The sequence below is a fragment of the Megalobrama amblycephala genome, linkage group LG19, assembly GCF_018812025.1.
Source record: "Megalobrama amblycephala isolate DHTTF-2021 linkage group LG19, ASM1881202v1, whole genome shotgun sequence".
In the NCBI taxonomy this organism is placed as follows: domain Eukaryota; kingdom Metazoa; phylum Chordata; class Actinopteri; order Cypriniformes; family Xenocyprididae; genus Megalobrama; species Megalobrama amblycephala.
In genome coordinates, this window is record NC_063062.1 from 35,435,491 (window position 1) to 35,446,372 (window position 10,882).

Here is a 10,882-nt window from a genome sequence, read left to right on the forward strand (position 1 = left end):
ATATATATATATAAACAACCTAAGTTGGATTAAAATTGGACAAACCCAGTGATAGGGTTGTTTTAACCCAGCGGTTGGGTTAAATGTTTGCCCAACCTGCTGGGTAGTTTTATTTAACTCAACTATTGTTTAAAATTAAAATGAATTAAAATTGTTTATCAATAAGTTTTATGCATAATATTTAAACAATAAACATTTATTGGATTGCTTATTAATAAATGTTCACCTTTTGATTATTATTGTTGCCTCTAGTAATTATGTGTCTGATTTTAATTTCCAACCATTTTAAGCCATCCATTTTTAAACAATAGTTGAGTTAAATAAAACTGATCAGCACGTTGGGCAAACATCTGGGTTTGTCCATTTTCAACCCAACTTGGGTTGTTTATATCCCAGCATTTTTTAGATAGATCAATCAATCAATCAATCAATCAATCAAACAGTCAATTGATCGATCAATCAATCAATCAATCAATCAATCAATCAATCCATCCATCCATCCATCCACCAATCCATCAATCAAACAAACAGTCAATCGATCAATCAATCAATCAATCAATCAATCAATCAAACAATCAGTCAGTCAGTCAGTCAGTCAGTGTGGATCCAGCACTGTGGATATAAAACCAAGTTTGTCAAGCTGACAGTTTGTCATCTATAGCTTTGTCTTGTACGCCCCCATGTGGTCATTCTTAGCTGTGAATGCTGGAAAATGTAGGTTGATTTTAATAAAGACACTTTAATGAATTAACACACCAATTCCAGTTAAATATTTTTTTAATTATAAAAAACTGATATTTACATATTACAAATGACATTTACAAATTCAATAATACAATATTAACAATATCTATTAATTTACAAAGGAACATACCATCCCAGAGTTATTCAGAGCATAAAAGCATCTGCTGGTTCATTGGTATTTGAAATCAGTTCATCTTTGACTTTTATTGCTCCTCTCTTTCTATAAAAGTCAATCTTGTGTTAATAAACTTCCAGTTAATACTCACAACTCCTAACACAATGACCCTGTAACAGAAGACAGTTCTAGGACCATTCACACTTTATACTTCTGATATTGCCAGAACAAAGAGACAGTTGACACAGTTTTGAATGCTAGTCGCTATAAAATAATAATAATAACTGCAATATGGGCGCTCCACTTTTACTCTCTCAAGACATCATTTTGCAGTTTTTCTAAAATAAGGGGTATTTCAAGACATAATAACACTCATCTTGCTCCTTGTGCTCACTTTGAGAGACAAAAAGCATTTATGTCCAGTGCTTCTGGTATAGTGCAAGATGTTGACCTCGCAATGTTGCTCCAAGCAATAGATACAGTACGTGTCAGTCAAAAAGCTTTACATTTTGGTGCTGCTGGGCGGCTCAATGTCAATCACCTCAAAGCCCTGGTTATCAATGCCAGTTATGGAGTGGTGATGGTGTCCTGCCTCATTGTGGTAGCAGTAGGCGCAATGAGCGGTCGGTACGGACACCACTTTGGTGAAATTGGAAAAGTCCACGCGATATTTTCCCTCTTTGCTGCGGGAGATGATAGGGAGGAAGTCGTATCCCCACATGATCTCCTGAGGGATGTAGGAAGTCCTGACCTGGCAGGAGGAGCTGGTGGACTCGGCCGTGCCATCGAGAAACACCACAAGCTCAAACTCCTGCTGATGCAGAGTGTCCACGGCCATGTCGAAGAACGGGCTGGTTTTATCGATGACGTGGTAGAGAGTTAAAGGGCACACGAAAAACAGGTTGTCCTTGCCGGCATCCACCATGAAGTCGATGCTGACCTGGTCCATGATGATGGTCTCACCTTCAGGGGTGATTGTGGTCCTCAACAGCTTGCCGTAAATCTGACTGCCAATCATCAGGGTCTTGCGCAGGTTGGCCACGCGGATCTGAAGGCAAAGAGTGCCTTTTTTAGGGCAGATAACTGCGGATTCACTGAACGTTATGGTCTTGGCTCTCTTCTTGGGCAGGGCGATTTTTGTCATAACCACGCCGCACCAGAAGCAGTTGATTATGGCACCCATAAGACTCTGAATTATAATCAGAGCCACGGCTCCCGTGCAGGCATTGGTCACGTACAGATTGCCATAGCCGATGGTGGTCTGGGTCTCCAGCGAGAAGAGGAAGGCGTAAGTCAGGTCGGTGACACTGTAAACACATGGCGTGTGATTATTGGGTGGATTCTGCCACTCTAGGTCACCGTTGTCTCTGGCGATCCAGTACCAGATGAGGCCGAAGATAAACCAGCTGAGGGTGAAGGATGCGACAAAATGCAAGATGACAAAACGCCATCGGGTCTCTACGAAGGTGGTCCATATGTCTAGGACATATGCAAAGCGATTTCTGTGCATCACGTTGCCAAACTCGATGTTGCAGCGGCCATCTTTGGTCACCAGGCGATATTTGCGGACCCTCCGCTCTGACATGTACTCTTTCAACACCTCTCTCACGGAGCGAGTCATTTTGAGGGTGTGTCTGGGAAGAGAATAAAGAAATATTTGTTATTAGAACCAAACCAGGACCTAATGCAAAACTGCAAAACTGTGGCTCCAGTCATTTGGTTGCTACAGCGTTTCAAATGAGGACAGAGAACATGTTGTCCAACAGACTGGAGTATTTAGGGATAAACACCAGCTATTGTTATGCATGAGATAAGATAGCCAAATCTGTCCACATACTGTACGTGCATGTGAACACCAGAGGTGGTTTCACATTTTACAAACAGTAAACAATTCTTTTGAATTTGGGTTATTTCAAACAACATTCCCAATGACACATTTCATTGCAATGTTATTAGCTGCTGATGCAGTTTTTTTTTTTTTTTTTTTTGCATTTTGGGACTTTATGAGAGTTTGTTTGAAACTAGCTATAATTTCCCAGGCTGTGCTTAGTGCAAGAAGCCATGCATGAGTGAGTGTGTTAATATTAATTAGCCAAAAGCCAATCTCTGAATTCTTAGAAAATGACATCAACACTGCTGATAAAGTTTCATAACATAGTAATTAGCTAGGAACTGTGCCAAAGTAACTATTTATGAATCAATTATATGACACTGTAATCATATATTCAAAAAAAAAAAAAATGCTGGGTTAAAAACAACCCAAGTTGGGTTAAAAATGGACAAACCCAGCAATTGGGTTGTTTTAACCCAGTGGTTGGGTTAAATGTTTGCCCAACATGCTGGACAGTTTTATTTAACCCAACTATTGTTTAAAAAATGCTTTATGGCTGGCTTAAAATGAACCCAAAGTATGTTGGAAATTAAAAATCAGACACATAATTACTAGAGGCAACGATAATAATTAAAAGGTGAACATTTATTAATAAGCAATTTAATAAATGTTTATTGTTTAATTATTATTATTGTTTAATTTAATTATTATATTTTGGGTTCATTTTAAGCAAGCAATACAGTAATTTTAAACAATAGTTGAGTTAAATAAAAACTACCCAGCATTTTGGGAAAACATTTAACCCAATCGCTGGGTTTGTCCATTTTCAACCCAACTTGGGTTGTTTTTAACCCAACAGTGTAAGTTGATTTGAGTGTTCATTTCAGCTGGAAACTGAAACCTACATTTTTCCAAAAGGCAAATGACAAGACACACTTGTAAAAGTATTTAAGTCGGTGTTTGATAAGACCTTCTTAAAATATGACCGCAATTTAAAAAAAAGATTTAGTTTTTAACTATGCATACAAGTGCAAATTAGTTGAATCAATAAGTCTTCAGCGAATTTCATCTCACACCTGACTGCGTTCGCCAGGCCTCCGTTTCCGCCGCAGGCTTTGATTCACGATCATTTTACTCCACTTGACACATTCTGAATGTTTCTTTGTACTTAATTACAACAGTAAATAAAAGCGTTGATAAATGCAGGCATCGCATAGCAGCGTGTTCAGGGCAGTTAGCTGCGGGTAATCTCCGCTTATCTGTCGTTTATGAGCGACTGAGTGCTGCTCGAGATCCATTTGTTCCATCTCTGGAGTGTGCTTAATGTTTAATGCAGAGTCTATTAGAATACACATCAACTCTGTTCTGAAGCTCAATTACAGCACAGAATAGCAACTGTTCAGCCCAGCCAGAGGAACCCGCAGTTCCCATCCACCACCAATCATCTGCTGCGCAGATTTATGAATTTAATGTTCCCAAAATACCATGAGGAATATCGGTGCTGATGAGCGAGCCAGACTGCACATCAGATGAGCAGAGATTTACATTGCAGACCAGACCAGACACACGTAGGAAAGATGTTCAGCTTACCTGCTAGAGAAGTCTGACGAGGTGCGAATCACAAGCTTCCTCAGTCGCTCACCGGTCCACTTGCTTCTTGTCCGCTCTTTCCCGTCTTTTAAATGTGAGCTAAAGCAGGAAATTGGAAATGAACATGTGTGTGTTACTCATTAATAAGTTGTGTCCCTCCTCAACTGTTTCACACTCCGCTACTCTCTCCTTCTCTCTCTTTCCTTCCTTCCAGGTGTCTGTGACAACTCATGCCTGATTCTTCCCTTTTGTAGGCTTTCCTCCTACTCACATGGTCATCCCGTGTTTATGTGTACACAAATCGACAAATGCATACACACAAATGCTTTACACAAGAGGAGTGCAGAGTGCCTTTACTTTCAAGACGGAAGTACGTATCAACACACGCACAAACTCCTGCATGCTTGATCAGGACACGCCGGTACCCCGACAAAATCACTTTACTTTTTGCTTTACCATAAATATTCGTCAGCAGCGATGGTCATGCTATATTAAATGATGTATGCAGTGATAATCAGGGTTCTGTGAATGTTTCAGGTCATTAGCAAGCTGCAAATCACAAAGGTCACAGGTCACGCTTTGCTGCAACTAAAGAGGATTTGATCTGGTGTGTGAAATTGATGAAACCATTGCCGCAGACTAATATTCAGACACAATCCCATAGTGAGACTCGCATTTGTAAATAAATTTTTTTTGTCGTGTGGATTTCAGTGTCTATCCGAACATGCGTAACTATATGTGTGCTAGAAACACACTTTACTTCATGTTTGTATTGTACATAATTCTGATCTGATTCAAAGTCTAGAACAAATATGAATCATTCCATGCGAGTTCAGTCTGGTCTCTCAGATATTCAGAATCATCTTTCTTCTAGCAAAGCAAATCAGATCAGAAATGTGAAAAGACATATCAGTGATATGATACAGAAGATGATGAGATCCAGGACTGTGGAAGTTCACAGACCGACTGGCATTTGAGACGAGCTTTTCCGAAGTAATCTCTCATCTTTCGTTCTCTGTTCTTTTGTTCTTTGGACAGTGAGTGAAAAATGACAGTGGTTTCGACCTGAGAACTCAAAGCCTTTCCCTTTCCACAGAGACTGATTCTACAAGTCTGCTGACATTGATACGGTCCTTTGTCATCGAAATGAGGGACTGATGTTGAAATTCTCATTTGTTGTTTTAACAACCAAATCATATAATTAAAGCTAAAAAATTTCTGTGTTACACATTACGTTATACAAAAGTTAGTTCCGGTCATCAAATCTGATTCTAACTGAGAGACGCGCAAAAGTTGTTCCTCCACTGTTTGTAGCTAAATATACAAAATAACTATATTGTTTCTAAAATGTGTGTGGTAACACTTTATTTTACAGTGTCATTTTTACATACGTTGCATGTAGTTACTATAATAATAACTATAAATTATATATAATTACATGTAACTAAAACCAAACCAAACCCTAATACTAACCCTATAGTAAGTACATGTAGTTACTTAATATTACCAAAGTCTCTTTAAGACGAGTCATTTCACTCTGCGACCATCTTTGAAATGCCTCTCGGGCATGCAAGTGCAGCTCCTATCTCTTTGAATGGGGAAACCAAATTCTCCAAAGCTGTTTGCCAATTTCCTATTTGAAATCATCAAAGAAATCTGACATCAGCTGTCTCATAAATTTTGTTTCTAAACACTCAATTCATGACAAAAAATGTCATTTTTCAGGCTGCATCAAGCTAACGCGCATGCACAGATTTAAGCGTGCATCTGACTGGAGAACTGGAGCTTCTAACGGACTTTACCAATCGCTATTGTCTCTTACTTAGAAGGCGGGATTTATTCCTCCATATTGCGTGTTGCACTTTCTCCCATTCATAATAATACGAGTGCATCGTCTTTCTATATAGAAAGTATTTGCTATTACTCAGTACTTAAATGTTTAATTACAGTATAACAAAGCACCTTAAAATAAAGTGCTGTTAACAGCAGGTGTTCATCATTAATGTTCAATCATCACTTAATTATCTCATTAACTCCGACACTGCTTCAATGGTACTTTAATTCAGTAGTGTGCACACACGTGAACAATAAGCAGTGTTAATTAACTTGGGCATTTTTCTGCGTATCATTACATAAATCTTATCTATTTCATTTACATATGATATGAATCACATTAAGTTTATTAGTTTATGTTAAAACTATGTCATCCAAATGGATGGAAAATTTGAATGTAATTCAATTACATAAAACTCAAATTTAGACCGAAATTTTTTTGAGTGCATGTACATTTCTAAGAAATGAACTGCTATATTACAGAAATATTATACTCACAGTTAACTTGCACAGTTAATAACTGTGATTAACAGTTCAAAATGTGATGTTAAGGATAGCCTGGATTCTGACCTTCTTTCTTCTGTGGAAAACAAAAAGAAAGAATTAAAAAAAAAAAAAATGTTTGACATTTCTCAAAATATCCTCTACCACAAAAGAATACAGGTTTGTAATGACATGAGGGTGAGTAAATGATGAGTGAATTTTCCTTTTTTGGTTGAACTAACTCATAAAACTAGAAAAGAAAGATATTCAAAGCAATGCAAAAAAGCTTTGAGTAACATGTTGAATGTTAGTTTCAATTTAGTTTCACAGTTTTCTTTCATGATTAGATTTCAAATTGGCCTTGTGTTGTCTGGTTAACTGAATCAATTTAAAGCAATGGTGATTTAGAATTCAAAGAGCCTTGAGCATAAACACAGATAAACGTTTCTCAAGTATTACCACACTTTTGGTTGTTTTGCATCAGTATAGTATGTGATCAAATGACAAAATATAATTTAGTCTAAACGACTCTTCATTGGATGTCCACAGCTGTTGTTTAAATCACTATTCTGAATAGTAAGAAACTGATCTTGATCTTTTAGGTCAAGAAGATACCCTGGTTTTCCTGTCAGTCATTCGGCTATAATCTTCATTCAGTTCAATACCTTTGTGTGCTTTGACATGGCGAAGACCAAATTTACCTCAGCAAAGCTTTCAATGGAAAATCCATAATAAACTTTTCAATAATACCAAACCACAAAATGTTGCCTTAGGCTGCCATTCAAGATCACTGATCCAAGAAACAAGTTTTTTCCACACAGACTTCTCTGCTACGATATGAACTTATGAGAGTATTTGTGTAAACGGCAACAGTCGTACATTTCAAATCCATTTTATATGACAAAACGCCTGTCATTCTATTTAGGAAATGCTGAGTCTCTATGGCCATGCATGGATGTTTTACTTCACAAATTATTTTGAAATTCATTTCTTTTCATGCATGAAAATCGGCCATCAGGACTGAACAGAACATGCTTTTATGAAAACCTCCCAGCATATAAAATGTTACCAATAAGCACTGAAAGGACTCTAAACTGGAAAAATGCCTGACTTTCTGAACTTTTCCCTCATTCAAACATTTCACAGAAGCATTGCCCGCTTAGTCGAGGTGGCAAAGTAAAGTTTCTCTTCACCCTTCTGTGATCATAATGATATAATCACCTGTGCCAGGTGGCTGAGGGGGTATTTCACTATTGAAGTGTGAACGTTAATGACCAACTTAGTTCCGTTGAATGACTCGAATGAGTCACACGCTCCAGGCGACACTCCCACCCATATTTTCTGCTTTTGTTGCCTGCTTTTTTGACTTCTAAATAGTTATTGTAGCTTTGGATCATTTTGACGCTCTCTCAGTCTCAGCCAGCGGCCGAAAACGAAAGCCAAAAGTCATACTCGTTATTTGCTATAAGCTAAAATCTATTTAATAAGTTTTTTATTAAAACAAATTAAGAATATGTTTTGTGTATCATTGACTTCAAGTCCTGGAAGTCATTATCATTCATGGCCAATGTATCATTCATTGTAAAGTCATGGTCTCTATTTAAATACCAGCAAAAACCTGAATTACTCCATAAACCAACCTTGACTTGACATAAAGGGATCCAAGGAAACAAGTCATGCCTTTAACTGTCATTGAAAGAATGATACTGCCTTAATTCATTGTGGTGTTTTGCTAGTGGACTTAAACAAATGACTGTTTAAAATGCAAATGTGCCAAATTAAAGTTTAGTGTTCTCCACTCAATTGTCCATGCACAACTGCTATAGTGTTTTGTAATGAAAGGCCTAAAGCTGTAGAGTGTAAATCATGCAAAGGTCAAACTTTGTGAATCCACAGCACAGGTTCATCAAGACCTCGTTTAGATTTAAGGATTTATCCATCTAGGACATTAAAGGGATAGTTCACCCAAATGAAAATTATCCCATGATTTACTCACCCTCAAGCCAACCTACAGTAAGTGTATATGACTAGCTTCTTTCAGAAATATAAAACCGGAGGTATATTTTAAAGGGATAATTCACCCAAAAATGAAAAATTGATGTTTATCTGCTTACCCCCAGAGCATCCAAGATGTAGGTGACTTTGTTTCTTCAGTAGAACACAAAAGATGATTTTGACCATTGCCGTCTGTCAGTCGTATAATGCATGTCAATGGCAACACAATTTATAAGAGTCAAAAAAACATGCACAGACAAATCCAAATTAAACCTCTGGCTCGTGACGACACATTGATGTCCTAAGACACGAAACGATCGGTTTGTGCGAGAAACCGAACAGTATTTCTATAATTTTTTACCTCTAATACACCACTATGTCCAACTGCTTTGTGCATCCGGTTGGTGAGGTCTGAAAACACGCTCTGATGATGCAAGTGATCTCTCGCGTATATGTCTGTGAGTGCAAGCGATCACTTCCGGCATCAGAGTGCATTCAGGCCTCACACACCCATTGACATGCATTATACCACTGACAGACGGCAAAGGTTGGAGTTAAAAATCATCATTTGTGTTCTACTGAAGAAACAAAGTCACCTACATCTTGGATGCCCTGGGGGTAAGCAGATAAACATTACATTTTCATTTTTAGGTGAACTATCCCTTTAAAATATACTGGCTCTTCTAAGCTTTATTATGGTAGTGAATGGGGGTGTGTGATTTTGAAGCCCAAAAAAGTGCAACCATCTATGATAAAAGTAATCCATACGGCTCCAGGGGGTTAATAAAGGCCTTCTGAAGCGAAGCAATGGGTTGTTGTTGTTTTTTTGTAAGACAAATATCCATATTTAAAACTTTATTAACTGTAATAACTAGCTTCCAGCCGATAGCCGTACACATCTCTTTGTGGCGAAACAGTAACCCCTGACCTGACGCAATGAAGAACGTGGAAGCACAGACAATTGAGCAAACCAAAACACCGGTCATGAATTAGAAGACTAAAACGAGAATTTTTAAAGAGAAATGTCAGAGGATTTCAATATAAGAGAAGAAGAGTTTGAGTTTGTTGCACAGCCCTATTTGAACGGCGAGAGGCGTCTAAGCCTAGTGCAAGTCGACTTCACTTCAGAAGGCCTTTATTAACCCCCTAAAGCCATATGGAATATTTTTATGATGGATGGATGACAGATTTGGCAGACACATTTGTCTAAAGCAATGTACATTGCATTCAAGGTGTATCAGTTCATGCCTTTGCAGGGAATCGAACCCATTAATTTTGGCTTTGTCAGCAGTGTTTACTACTGTTTAAGCTACTACATTTCCAGTGAAAATTAACATCAAATGTGCGATTGTGCATAAATATTTTTGTGTGGATTTGAAGAGAATATCTAATGCATATTTTATATAAAGAACAATATATTTATTAGTAACCATTCAATTAGGATGAATAGGGGGTGGGGTTAAATAAGTTTGTCTTCTTCCCACTCCTTTTTGAGCTATAATAATATATAAACTGTGAACATGTCTGAAATATATTTATAGATACTGTTATTCCATTTTTTTTTCTTTTTCTTTTCTTTACCCAGTGTGGGTGTAATGTATAATATTGTGCAATATATTTATTTTTCTGTGTACAATATTTTTATTTCTATGGCTCGAAATAAAGTAATCAAATCAAATCATTTTTACAAATGTATTGTCTTAATAAATCACACACACAGCTTTGAAACTTGATGCAATAATCAAACTAAAATGTCCAGTCTCTATTACAGTTAAATTGATTAAAAAAAAAAAAAAAAAAAAAATCAGAGATAAATGTGAATCATCAGTCATTAGACCATTGTTTAGCTAAAAACATGTGTGTTAGGTTTGATGGTTTAGTCAGCTTCTTTTGTTAGTATAGCTTGTAGTGTATTTAGTAAAAAACGGCAACTCACCTTCCTTTAGTGTCGAGAAAACTTTACCTCAATCTGTCAATACACAGTCCGTTGGCACTTCCTTCTTCATCTAGATTGAGCTGATTCTGCATTTCAGGCCTCTTTTTGTATTCACTGAGAGTACAAAGAGTTCATAAAATAGATACATAGTACTTTATAATGTGCCAGAACCTGTTTAGATCCTCGGTTGGCTTGATAAACTACAGCAGTCAGAGCTGGTGTCTAGCCAGCAGAAAGCTGTCAGTATAGGCAAGGCCAAGGACGGTTGGCAAACAGCGTCTGTATATTTGCCAACAGCTCCTTGTTTAATTCAAGAAGGAAAGCATCTGAGAAAAAACCTATTTTCTGCTCCATG

The 10,882-nt window shown here is 37.4% G+C and overlaps 1 protein-coding gene across 2 annotated transcripts; it reads right to left on the reverse strand.

Annotated features, from left to right (window-relative positions):
* Window positions 1-759: 759 nt before the first annotated feature.
* LOC125253809 (ATP-sensitive inward rectifier potassium channel 1-like) lies at window positions 760-10,666 on the reverse strand. Of its 2 annotated transcripts, XM_048167947.1 has the most exons (4): window positions 10,528-10,666; window positions 6,612-6,693; window positions 4,281-4,379; window positions 760-2,493 (listed from the first exon to the last, which is right to left on the reverse strand). In XM_048167947.1, exon 4 carries the CDS (start codon window positions 2,478-2,480, stop codon window positions 1,362-1,364), a length of 1,119 nt encoding a protein of 372 aa, XP_048023904.1. In that variant the 5' UTR covers window positions 2,481-2,493; window positions 4,281-4,379; window positions 6,612-6,693; window positions 10,528-10,666; the 3' UTR covers window positions 760-1,361. The 2 variants fall into 2 exon arrangements, with proteins under 2 accessions (XP_048023904.1, XP_048023905.1); XM_048167948.1 differs by lacking the exon at window positions 6,612-6,693 and having other exon boundaries at window positions 10,528-10,617.
* Between the last annotated feature and the right edge of the window lie 216 nt (window positions 10,667-10,882).